The 13,821-nt window shown below is 44.2% G+C and overlaps 1 protein-coding gene across 4 annotated transcripts in view; it reads right to left on the bottom strand.

Annotated features, from left to right (window-relative positions):
- SRGAP3 (SLIT-ROBO Rho GTPase activating protein 3) overlaps nucleotides 1–13,821 on the bottom strand; it is a 211,642-nt gene that overhangs the window by 48,553 nt on the left and 149,268 nt on the right. For all 4 annotated transcript variants that reach the window (XM_045025281.1, XM_045025280.1, XM_045025282.1 and 1 more), the window contains exons 5-6: nucleotides 11,454–11,639; nucleotides 9,678–9,806 (exon numbers count right to left, since the gene is read on the bottom strand). In XM_045025281.1, coding sequence (XP_044881216.1) covers nucleotides 9,678–9,806; nucleotides 11,454–11,639 — 315 coding nt within the window. The remainder of the gene's footprint in view (nucleotides 1–9,677; nucleotides 9,807–11,453; nucleotides 11,640–13,821) is intronic.

Here is a 13,821-nt window from a genome sequence, read left to right on the forward strand (position 1 = left end):
TCCTGAGCCCTGCAGTCATCGAATTAATGCTTCACGGTATGAATTGAATATCTTTATCTTGCATAACAAATATTACTTGCCTTAAAACTACCCATCCCTTTCTGAAATCCATGTACAGTTAATTAACTCTGTGGTCTCTGGAGTAGTTCTTCTCTGAGGGATTTTAACCTAGATTTCAGTCTTTTCCCTAAAGTCTCTGCAGCAATCTCCAGTATATGCAGGTTTTCTTAGCTTTTTCTTTCTCTCTCTCTTTTTTTTTTTAAGCTGAATTCATTGATGGATTATTCCTTGAATGGATTTGGTGAATTCGGGGCTGTCCTTTCAATTCTACTAGGGGATGGACTATAAATTGTCGAGAATAGGCATTTTGGTTCTGAGGGAAACTACCACCCCTCTTCACGCAAAGGTAACAAGGGCTGTGAAGCAAAATCTCCCTCATGGTCTTCATACAATAATGGTTTACAGGCTCCATGATTTTTCTGAACCAGCACAAATGCAAAAGAATTGGCAAATGGGACCAGTGTATGAATTTTCCAAGCAAGGAAGAAATCATTTACAAGGTGTCAGCTTTGGCAAAAGAAAATATGTGCACTTTGGCCACATTATTAAACAGGAGCTTGCAAAAATGAAGAGGTCTGCATTTGTTTTATTTCTAACTAATTTATTAATATGCTCTGGACACAGGTCAAAACCATCTTCTCGTTATTAAGAGCATTGGCTTGACATGCAATGGGAACTGAAAGCACTTTGACACACGAGTAGTGACTGTTAATTTGTCAGCAGTGCACGGAGACCCCAGTCAATGTTCACAGCCCCATGGTGGCCTTGGGCAAGGGACATCCCCTCTCTGTTCCTCAGTTTCCCCATCTAAAATGGGGATACTACTACTTACCTCCTCTGTAAAAGCGCCTAGAGCTCTGCTGATGAAAAGTGCTACAGAAAACAGCTAGGCATGATTATCGGCATCAGCACCACCTACCAAACTGGCTCGTTTGTAACTTCTCAGAGCAAAATGCTGCAGTGTATCACAACAGAGCTCTGCACTTTCCTGAGTGGACAGGAAGAGAGCTGGGCAGCGTATTTAGAACAGAAACTATTTCTCCTTCAAAAGATCTGAATTCACAAAATTTCTGTGAAATTGCCCCAAGTTCATACGATTTCAACATTGTTTGGCCAAATTTAATGCAAAATTGCTTTCTCTGGGCATGGAAACTGGACCAACTCAAGGCCTTCACGCCATCTACAGGGCTTATGCAGGACCTAAATGGTGCACAGGTCTTTTGCTGGACCCTTGGACAGGAACAAACTGCATACCCTCGGAGTGTTAAGAAAACATTAAAAAGAGGCTCTTGATTGAAAACTCACATCTGTGAATTTTGAGAAAGCTAAAGAGAGAGAAAATGGTGCCAGAGAAAGTACTGGATTAAGCCCAGGCTGGAACTAGACGGTCCTGAGTTCTATTTAAAGGTCTTATGTTGGATTCTGCTCTCAGTTGGATCAAATAAATCCAAGTAACTGGCCCCATCTCCATCTGTCCATGGGTTTTATGCTGCTGCCCATCACCGTGGTATCTGAGCATCTTCCAAGTAAAATCAGTAGAGGACTTCATGGAGTTTCTGGCACATTTCCCTTTTGGGGTCAAAAATGCTTTGATTAGGGTTTTTCTGGTTGATAAATGTTTGGGACTAGAGGAGGCTGTTCTTATTGTGAGCATTACTTACGGTGGAAAAGCCTTCGCAAAGAGTACGGCTTCCACTAGGAATGCTTTGTCCTCAGCTCTCACATCTTCGTCCTGGGACTTGCGTTGGAGCATAGACTCTATTCCTACTAGTAGAACCCTATAGCCAGTGCAGCATTCCATGATGATGCATATGAAGCTACCTGTTCTTTTCCTTTGGAAATGTAAAACTCACAAGAGATGGTTTTATCAGAATTTAGGAAAGACTTGCAGAGAGAGAGAGAGAGAGAGGAAGAGAGAGAGAGAGAGACTGAGACCGAGACCGAGACCAAGATCGAGACCTATTTGTTTAGGTCCTTATATGACCCTCACTGCTGCAGTATCTGAGGGTCTCTTGAACTTACTCTCTGTCACCATCCCCACAAAGTAATACTCTATACAAATGTCTGGTCATGTGGATCAGGACAAAGTGGGAGGGGAGAGAGAACAATTGTACAAAAGCACCACATTTCAAGAACGGCCCTGTCACAGGGAACACATATGAACATTTTTAAGGACACAAAGCTTCTCTACCAATACATTTTATCTTTCTTGAGTACTTCCTCCCAGTTCTTCATGCCCAGCTTAGCCTTGGTAGCCAGAGCCTAGAATAGGAGTTAAACAGCTCAACCACAAACTTCCCCATCTGATAGTGTTCAAGAAATAACTAGCAAGAAGCCATCAATTTAAAGCCACGGCTTGGAATAGCTTAAGCCACCCCACAGCAAAAGAGATCATCCCAACCAAAGTAAGGGTTGGATAATCCCCATGGCCACAAACAAAACATCAGCATCTGTGGTCAGCACAGAGCAGTCAGTAGGCTCCATTTTAACTAACAGGAAGGTGCTGTGCGTGTAGCTAAGGGATTATTATGACCTTATCAGTGTTCGGAACCTTTAAACCTCCAAGGACCGCTGTGTTGACATACGAAGGAAGCACCTCTTTGCTCTCTTGGAAAGAAAATAGAGAGAAATTATTAGACTGTGGTACAGTTTTCCAAGGGAACAGGCAGGGATCCTATCAAGTGAATTACTGAAACTTGGACTTCCAGCCCTGAAGATTTTTCTGTAGAGAACAATTAACTGGCTGAGGAATAATCCAGGGGATCTACAGACATTTTCCATCTCTAATATCTATGGACCCAATTCCGCCACCTTTCCTCAGCTGAGTAGTAATTTGCCCCACAAATGGACCCATTGATTCCAAGAGGATACTCACATAGTAAGGTACCAGTCAACATGAGCACATGTGGCAGAATCCAGCCCTATGATCCATAGGATTATTTATCATACAGGATTTGTTTCAGATGTTTGAGCTTCATTATTTAAATGCCAAAGGGCCTAATCCTGCCCTCTTAACATCCCTGCAGCCTCACTGAACACAAGGGGCCAAACCCTGGTTGTACACTTAAACCAGGGGTGAATTTGGTCCAGCGAGGCTCCAAAGGTGTAACTAAGGGCAGAATTCTGCCTAAACCTACAGATTATTATTCATAAAAGGTACTAATTTACCTAACTGACCATTATGGCCAATTATTCAAATCTGTACTTGCCTATGTCACTGTATCTAATGCAAATGCTAGACTATTTTATGTTACCCGATCAAACCTTCACAAAAGCAATGTCCAGATAACCCTATCACAGAAAATACCTATCAGGGAAAATACTTTGAGTCCAATAATTCCCAAAACTTTTTGGGGAAAAGCCCACCTTGGGGAAAATGAAACCAACTGCACACCTCTGTAGTGCAACCACGTGTTGTTAAACGACTTGTTGTTAAATGTTTACATCTTCTGTACCCCATCTTCTACTCCTGGATAATCCTTTGCACATTACAGGGGCTCACCCCACACCTTGGGAAATGTTGCGGTGGACTTTCATAATATGATCCTTTTTCACCTTTCTTATAGCAAAATAGTTACTGTTGTCATTTAAAGTTTCACCCTTACCATCTGAACTAGTGCCCTCTGAAATGAATGGGCACTTCATACTTCAGGGCTATTGTTTCAGGCTCTCTGCAAACTCTGGCACCCACTGCTACTTTGGTTAGATAAGCTTCAAAACATGATCTGAATGTAGAGACTAGCTTTTTTTCTTCAAAAAGAAAAGTCCTTCACAACCATTCATTGTGTGTATAGAATGATGCAGGATACATGCCTTACTGTTTACTTTTTTCATTATGAATGAATACTCATAGTTGTACAGTCCCGCAGTGTATATATTTCCTCAGAACAGATCCCTAAACTGGCATTCAGTGACTGGAGTGGAGAGGAAGGTTTCTCTCTAGTACCGCCTGGCAAAGTCTTCATTTTTCTTTCTCAGAAAAAAAAAATTCCTCCCCCACCCCCAGTGGCAGAGGAAGTGACTGGATCAGGTACTGGGATTGCCAGTGGCAATGCAGAATTGCCTCCTCAGCGGGAAACTGAATAATACGGACACAGCAGGCTGGGAAGTAAAGGCTGTCAAGAACTGCACTGAGTCTTTTGAGAAAGTCTAATTCCCCGTGATAGATGCTGTTTATTCTTTTTCTTGCTATGCTGTTGACTTTATTTGAAACCCCCTGAAGCAATGAGATCTCTTAGTTGGATACATGCAGTATATCAAGCTGAAGTGAAGGCACCTGCAACTCAGAGAGGGCTACTTTTGAGTTACAGAAAAGCTATGTGTGACGGCTCTCTTAAAGCTGCACTTTGCTTACAGTACCCATGACCAACCATGCCTGGTTCTCAGTCTGCCATCAGGATGTCTGACATTTGACAGAGTGCCCGAGATACAGGCCAGCAAGCTAAGTGGGGTGCTGGGACTCAGAGGAGCTGAAAGCCCTTTTTATAAGGGAAATAAAATGCTGATGCCAAGTGTCACTTCCTTCAAATGAAAAAAAAAACAAGAGAAGAAAAATCAAGTTGGATCCAATTCTGATCTCAGCTTCACTGGTGTAAATCCAAGTAATTCTTGATATATCCTGAGATCAGAACCTGGGCCGCTATGATTTGCGTCTCTTCTCTTTTCCCATCATTTCTATGTTTCTAACTCAACCTGGAAGCAGTGATTTATTTGTGAGATTCCTAGGAAGAGGGGAAAGCCAGGAAGATCTCTTGAAGCTGTGGGCAGAGGTACAACAGGGTGTCACAGTATTTGGAAAGAACAATGCCAATCACAGAAAAATAGGAGGGATTAGGGGACAAATATGCTCTCTGATAGAGCCTCAGCTTGTGCAACTGGGGGCCTCTCCAGTAAAGTCAATAGAGTCAGACTGATTAAACCAGATGAGGATCTGCCGTCTGGGAGATAATATCCCCATATAAACATGGGGGAAATAAAGCCCAGTGAGATAGAGGGACCTGGCTTCTGATTTTGTAGGCACAGTTATGCCCAGGCAATTAACAGTGGGTAGAAATTATGGCAATTTTGGCTGGTTGCCTAAATAAAAATGGGCTGATTTTCAGAGGAACTGAGCATCTATCTCCTGGTGACTTCAGCACCTCTGAACCTCAGGCTCGTTTTTAGTTAGGAGCCTATATATGGATTTAGGCACCTAGCCTATGCTTATAAATTTGTGGCCTACATATTTAACTTCCTGATTCAGGGCACCATTTGGTAGTTAGCCTATGCTACCACTGGTGCATACAATTAATTGGGGTGCAATGATTTGGCCCTGCAAAATGAAAGGCCATGTTGCAAACTCAAGCTCTGGGTGACTTGTTCAAAGTCACAGAATGAATCCGTTACAATTTTGAGAATAAAACCCAGGAGTCCTAATGCTAGCCATCTGCCGCTCTAACCACTAGACCGTAGTCCCGCGTTAAGGAGGGAGACCACTACTCTAATTTCTCTGATGACAGGCTTGAGACTCAGCAATAGCTCCTCATCCTACATCTTCCACACGCTGCTTTTAAACTCTTGCCATAAGAGGGGAAAGAAACTGTTTTCCTGTTCCTGTGCCCCAGATAGAGGGTCTTTTATTTTTCTTCTTTTTCGGGCTTGTGCTCTCTTGACATATTGGCAACGCCAAACATTTTGCTTTGATGGAAACAAATTGCTTTGCTTGAGGACTTTTAGCACTATAACTTTGACTGGCATCTCTGTTTCCCTGCTTGACTAGGCATTATTTGACCGTGTGACAAATGGCAATGCCATCAGCTAAGTTTTCAAGTGCCCATACAACTCGGCAATAGAGTGCAACATTAAACTGCCTGATGTCCTCATTTTTCTGAATGGCAGGTTGTTAAGAATACTGCCCCTTTACCTATCTATCTAGCTGTCTGTCTTAGATATGACAAACACACCCATCACTTTAATATCTAGATGCCGTTTCAGCAAGATACAGAGGAGATCCAGCAAGGACATACGCACTTGTATTTCCACATATTACCACCTCCTAAGTCCTACAACATATTTCATCTGACTACCTCCAAATGCTTCCCACAAACCCCAGCAAAGGTGCATCAATAGCGTTATCCACATTTTACCATCAGAGGTTAATCCAGATCATGCAAGGAATCAGTAAGCACAAGGACACTCTTTAAATGAAAGTCTAACAACATGCCTTTCTGTATGTTGTAAATCCCTATCCCCATCAGGAAGGATGGAGCAAAACCCACTTGAGGCAAAACAAGGGACAGTCATGTGTGCTAATTCATGACTACTCTGATCAAGTTTTAATTTCCTCATTACAATCCAATGCTCCGAAAGAACTCCACTTTCACCAAGCAGCTGAGACCCTGTATCTCACCAAAATGGAGACAACTCTTTAGCCGATATTATAGTTGTGATTCTGCTTTGGTGCTGATAACATGAGAAATGTAAAGGCTGGGCCTAATAGATGACATTTACCCATCCAGAATTTTATTTATTTTTTAAGATGCTGCTAAATTTCAGCTCCAGTGATCTGATGGTTCAGACATGCGTACAAGTCATAAAACTCTAAATGGCAATTTGTGCTGGATATGAACTGCCAGTAGGAGCCCTTCTATAACCCCTATTATGTTCTAGAGAGAAAACCCTTTACATCATTAATCATCACTCTTGGTGATGCTGGGTGGAGCAGCTGGAAGTATAATCATAATTGCAACACATCAAGCCTAAGCCCTTTCAAGAATGTCGGTCTGCTCTTAGGCCCTTTGCTCAGATTTAATTCTCACTTCAACATGGTATTCTTCCTCTCTTCAGGCAAAACTCACCCCTGCAGAGAGGCCAGGCCAGGCCTAAAGGCAATGCACCACTCAAGCTCCAGGTATGCCCTTCAAATTAGGGTGCACAGGCTTTGTGCTGGCTCTCTGCACCGAGAGCATTTCACTTTTCTTATACAACGCAGTTGTGCAGCACAGCCCCATGCTTTTAAATAACAGCAGATCTCCACCCCATAAGTGGCTACATTTAAGTGGTGGATATGGAGGGAGGGAGGGAGAGGGAGAGGGAGAGGGAGAGAGAGAGAGAGAGAGAGAGAGAGAGAGAGTGTGTGTGTGTGTGTGTGTGTGTGTGCTTTACCAACTATAGATTGAGATACCGATAGAAATCCAGATGATACAAATCTATAACTGTAACAATAACACACAGCACCCAGTTTTCTCTTGTATCAGTTACACACATGGGGTTGAAAGTCCTGCTGTTGCTAGTACTGGACAAGCATGAAAAATCTTTTTCTTTTCACTGCCCTTATTGTGTGGTGCAGTGAATGGGATCCCTTTATTCTGGGGTGTACGGAAATCTCCCCTCCAGTGCTCCTGTGAAACACACTGGATTTGTACAAAAGCCTGTTCAAATAAACTGCTCTTCTCCTGAGGGATTTGAAATTAGGACACCCATGAACAGCTCATGCATCCTTAACAATAATTTTTTTTTTGGCAATCAGAATATATAATTAGGCGCATATAGTTGTACAGAGTCAAAGATGCTTTAGTTATAGTCCCCTGAAGGGATTCCTGGAGTGAGGAAGAAAAGCCATCTGCTGACTCCAATGGAAGTGTCAGCAAGGAAATAAACTTGGGAGGAACAACATAAAAACAACTAGAGCTAAACTGGAATTCAGCAACTCTCCAGGAAAACAAAAGTCACTCTCATTAAAAAAAAAACAAAAAAACCCAAAGGGCAAATCAGTAAGGCAGCTTCATATCCTTTTGTTCGTCTGTTTCCATTGGCAAGGGATTTTTGTTTGTTTGTTTTTAATATGAATAAACATAACCAAGAGGAAAAAGTGCTTCGAACATTGTACCCAATAACATTTCTATCAAACTGAGATCTTGAAATTCCTGTAGGTCTAACCTCAAACGTCCCTTTAAATTACTAACTAAACCAATAAATATGATCTATAGATTCATTAAGAGAGATTAACACGCCCATGGTTTTTTAAATAATGCATTTTAGTGACATTTAAACCAGGACAAATACTCAGCACACACAGATAGTTCAGTATTATTTATATGACCATTGCTGCAATTTAAGCAAGTTAAAACTGACTAGCAGGAGGAAATTCCTTATGGTAAGAACTATGAAGTTGTGATATTACCTCCCAAAGGAAGTGACGGAAGTCCCATTTCTTGAATCACTTAAAAGTACACAGCATGAAACACAAGCAAATACATAAGGTCTGATCCTTACTACTGGGCTTGCATCCATGAGTAATGACTGCAGTGGGGCTATTCACAACTGCAAGCACTAGGACTTCAGTTCAGGAAAGCATAAAAGACTCAAGCACCTACTCAAGCACTTTTCTGAATTGGGATCTGGGCCCAACCATAGGTGTTTGCGGCCTATAATGGGGAACAATGCTGAACTGGTAGGGCAGGGACACACGGCCCAAACCTGCTCTCACTGAAATCAATGGATATTGTGCTATGGATTTAGTGAGGACAATTAGGTTTTTCAATGTCTAACTTCCATAATAAAGAACCATTTGAGATCTCTAATTTTCAAGAGGTTTCTCTTTCATCCATTTTAAATACAGATTCTTAGATAGGCCAGATGAGACCACTATGGCCATCTAGTCTGTAACACGGGATGAAGAAATTCAGCAGACAATCTCAGTACTCACTTCTGTTTTAAATAAAAGTTTGCCCAGTTTTATGCTAAAACTTTTTATACAAACATATTCAACCATGTCATATTCCTGCATTAGGGGTGAAATTCAGCCCACCTCAAAAGGTCCATGTAAGATTCTATCCATCACTTAAGCTCCTTATTAAAAAGTTTATATGTGATGCACAGTATCTTTTCAAGGCCCTCTTGCACTGAGGTGAATTCCACTGTAACCGTTTATGCCCTTGTAAACCTCCATATACATGTGATAGTGTACTGTAGCCATCTTATATGAGGCCACCACCACAGGCTATAGGAAAATGCCAATCCAGACACAAATATTTCTCTGGAAATTTCTACTAAAGCCATAACCGTGGCACACTGAAGCCCAAATCTTGAGATTCTTGTGTGATGAAGTAAAAGATGCCGTGAGCATTAAAATAATATGTACTTGGTAGATTTATCTTAGAGATAGCCCTGGACCACTAAGTTCAGACCTGGCTCCAAATCCAAACATCTAAAATTGTGGTGTTTGCATCTTGGAGGACTGACTCGTGCCCTGCTCTCATTTATATGTATTGATAGTTACCAAAAAAAATAAATCTATATTTGGTCAACTGTTGAGGAGGGAGGTTTAAATGTTGAATAAAAATGAATCAATGACTTTGCTTTCATGTGGCCTCCATGAAATATATTGAAGGCCAACTCCCATATAATGACTACTGGGCTTCTGTCACTACCCTTGTATAATGTGGTGGGGAGCACTGAGAAAAAAACTGTAATGTTTGCAAAAGACCTACAGGTTAGCCAGAGTTCAAAATGCCAACCAACTCCCCTTTATTACCACAGCGCACACCAGGGTGAGCTGCAGGATCAGTGTCTATACTCGGCTGCTTACTTGCCAACAGGAAGAGGGGCGGATGCATTCTAAGAGAAGGATCACTTACATCAATGAGGTCAGAGACATCGTGGATGTAGTATTTACTGACGGCTGCATTTGTGGCTGCCAGGTTCAGCAGATAATCGTTCCTGGCTTTAGTGCACTTCAGCTTGTTTTCAGAATATTTGGCTTGCCTCTGAAAAAGCAAAATAGAATGAAAAAGCACAAATAAGTTATCCAGGAGGTTCACATTTCCTCTTGCTACAAGTCTTCCACAGCGCACTGCTGCGCTGGTCTCATGTATTAACACCCCGTTGGTATGATGCAGCATATACCTTTACCAGTACAACAAGTGAATCCATCTGAACATACCTGATACATTCAACAGCACAGCAAGTGCATTCAACTTGAATGTACACAATGCATTCAGAGCACAGTTCTCTTATCTGCACATGCATGGAAGATATGGGATCAGTCAAGATTAGAGGGCCAAATTCTACTCACTGATGTATATCTGGAATCACTCCAGATTTATACAGTTGCATCTGACCCTGGAATCTGGCCCAAAGGCTCAAGCTGCAAAATTCAGAAGGGGATCCAGAATTCAAACCCCTACAAGTTCAGAGCATTTGTTCAGGATGGTCTCCAATCAAGAAGTTAAACAAGAATGCCTGACCCTTGCAAGGAGCTTTCTGCTATCTTATATTCCAGTGCAACATACACAGCTGGGTAAACACACATCTAACTAATGGTTTCCTGGCCAGTGAGGCTACTTTTCATTTTCACAAAAAAAGAAAATCATAAAAAGTGCCCGAATGACAATATTTGGAGTTCCTGTAAGTCTGCAGAATGCAAGGTTTTTGGTGGCCTGGAGAAGAAAGAGGTAATGGGTTCTGCCAGTAGTAAGGGCTGCATTTTTCTTCAGAGCCCCATCAGAATGCTGCCCCATTAGCTCACGGACCAGTGGAAAGAGTATGTGAGCCTCTTCTTCAAGTCTTTGATCTAATGAATCCTGGGATATCTATTGTTCATTGTTACAAGAACAGATTTGGGAGATGAAAAACGAAGCAGTGAAATACAGTCTGCAAGCTGACCATAACCCTTCTCCTGCACGGTGTCCTCTCTGTCCACTTGACGGAGCATTACCATGGCAGTCTAGATTTACTGCTACGCTCCCTCCCTCAGCAGTCAGCAAAATCTCTCAGATCCTAGATTGTGTGTGATTAAAAATATCAGTTGGACCTACTGGCCACAGTCTGACTAGCTCCTGTATAAGCATTTCATTTGCTCTAGTTTGTGCTGGCTGCCTCAACCTTTTTTGTTGTGTTTGTTTTCAAAGCCGTTGCTTTTTGGAGGCCCTTTCAACTGCCCTTTTCAACTCTCCCTCCATGCTGAGGCACTGTGCAATATTTAACGGTTGGCCACATCAGACCCTAACTGCGTATTTCATCCTCTCTGTGGATGTGTGCTGCATGATGTTCCCCAGACCCCGTTTTCTGCTAAAAGGTCGCAGCCTGACTTTGAATCAAACCGTTGCTGCCTACTGACTTTGGCACATCTCCATTACTAACAAGCAATAAAGAGACTTTTTATAGCATCCCCAGACTGCTCTTCGCTGAACTATACACAAGCATTGAACTAGCAGGAGACTTCCTCCCGGATCTCTTCAAAGGCCGCAGAAAGGGTTGCACGACCGTGGTGAATGCTGGAGCTGAAACCTGTGCCACAGGGAGATTTTTGTCTGCACACCTAGCCCAGTACACATGTAGCTGGCATCCACTACTGCGTCCATCAGCAGTCAAGCAGTCAGCCATGCAGGAGGCTCATTATTCCTCCCACCTACCTTCTCCTTCATCTTCTCAATCTTCTTGACGGAGCTCCGGCGCTGAGGCCTGTCCTCGTGCCGCAGCAGGTTGACACTGATGTCCCCAGACTTGTTGAACTGCTTTTCCTCCTGCTTTTCTGCTTCCTTCAGCTTGCTCTCAGCGCTGATGCTTTCCGCGTGGTACATGTGGTAGGTTTTCATCACCTGAAGAGACAGACAGTAATGAGTCTCCTACACTGTGTGTTAGTGTTTGTGCACAGTGCAGGCTGGAGAGCCCTAGAGACCATGGGCCGGACTCTCAGTTATTTGATACCACCCGTTAAAGGGGACTGGGGTCAGCCACTGAGACTTAAACAGAACATCTCCAGAGTCAGGCCAGAACTCTGCACCATCCCTGCTCCTATCCCCCAGCGTTAGAGCATGGCCAGAGAGCACTGCACTCCAGCTTCTCTGCTATCCCGAGCCACAGGGAAACAGGACATAGCTTACAGCAGCTCTGAGCTGCGGGCAGGCTGGCCCTTGCATGGCCCCAGGATACGGGGAGCACAAAGGTAGCTTGATACCACCTGGGCCCCAACCCTCCTCTTCCCAAGTGCAGGAACCGAGTAACTGAGAACCAGGCTCAAATTCTCTAGCCATGGAAACAGGTGCAGCTTGAGCAGAGGCAAACGTAACCCTCCACTACCCTGCCAATGTGGAGAGGTGCTGCATCAGAGTGAAACAGAGTTTGATCTCCAATGCCCATTCCAATTGGTGCCTTATCTGGCATCAAATGCAATGGTGGATTTGACATGGACGCCCATCCCACTAGGAACTAGAGCGGCTCGAGTCGCATGGTGTTTGTGTCCCCCAAGGAAAACATCTACAGCTGTTTCACTTCGACAATCACATTTTTAAAAATAAAAAGCTCAGAGGGCACAGTGTGATCATTTTAATAGTGTTGGCAAGAAAAACCCATCTGCTCCTCTCTCTTTATGCCTTCAGTCGCACTGTCCCCGCATCAGCTCGCTCCAGGACTCAGATGTTTTATTTTACATGGCCTTGACAAGGCCCGAGATGCTGGATTTGTCTCTGCAGAGCAGAATTACATGTTAACGGTCTGGACGCTGCTGTCAATGGGGCTGTGAAATACGGCTACTCACGAAGGGCCAGATTCTGGCTGTTATGCCACTGCCCTGCGCAGGGCGCCGTGTGGAACTACATGGCCCCAGGAGCAGCGCTGGGGAAGACTGTGCCTCACGCCAGCACAATCTCTTCCTTTACATGTGGGTGTGTGCTTTACCCCAGCCTTCACATTGCTCCCCTTGGGGCAGTGCTATGGAGCTATCCCCTTTCTCCTCACCCGCTTCTGAGTGAGCAGCTCCCTAGGTGGAACAGGAGCGAGGAGCCCCTGCCAGCCCCAGAGCGCAGGGGAGACAGACGGACAAACAGACCCACGCTGATGCCACTTGCTAAAGGTTTAAGGATTTTTCTAAAGCCCTCCTCAAAGGGCGTTATTCAGAACCAATCTGACCTCTCAGGGACCCATGCACGTATGATGACATTTACCACAGTGAGCAAGCAGCTAACAGAACACAAGATACAAAGACCAGACTCATTCTGCCATGCTGATGGCTTTGAGCAGTAAGGTTTTAAAATGGGACTTAAAGGAGCTCTGAGCACCTCCTAACACAAGGATGGAGAGCAGGCCCCCAGCCCCCAGGTGCAAAGGCAAAGATCCAGACACCTCTCCCTTTCTGCACCTCAAACCCAATGCTGCAACGGCACCAAACCCTCCAAACTGAAGACAGGCCAGCAAAGCTCTCCGCCTACGAAGCACCAGAATTACAGTATGATCTTGGCAATAAAATATAGGATGCAACCAAACTATCAGAGAAGGGAATGCCAAGGGCTCAATTCCGGGAGGTGCGAAACCTCACATCCCATTGGCTTCAATGGAACTTGGGGTAGGTCTAAACTGCATCTGGGAACCAGCCTCCCAGCCTGGGTCCACAGACTTGTGCTAAAGGGGCTCACGCTGGTGCATTAAAAATAGCCGTGTAGACATTGCTTTGACGTTGCAGCTTGGGCTCTCAGGCCCAGCCCAGCCCAGCCCCACCCCACCCCCGACTTGAGCGCATGAGCGCCACTCTGAGGTCTGGTCTACACTACGGGGGGGTGGGGGCGGGTGTCGAACTAAGGTACGCGACTTCAGCTACACGAATAGCGTAGCTGAAGTCGAACTACCTTAGTTCGACTGACTTACCCGTCCAGACGTGGCGGGGTCGAACTCCGCGGCTCCAAGGTCAACTCCGCCACCGCCGTTCGCGGTGGTGGAGTTCCGGAGTCGACCGAAGCGCGTGGGGAGTTTGAACTATCGCGTCTTGATTAGACGCAATAGTTCAAA

Source organism: Mauremys mutica, chromosome 7 (genome assembly GCF_020497125.1).
Source record: "Mauremys mutica isolate MM-2020 ecotype Southern chromosome 7, ASM2049712v1, whole genome shotgun sequence".
Lineage (NCBI taxonomy): Eukaryota > Metazoa > Chordata > Testudines > Geoemydidae > Mauremys > Mauremys mutica.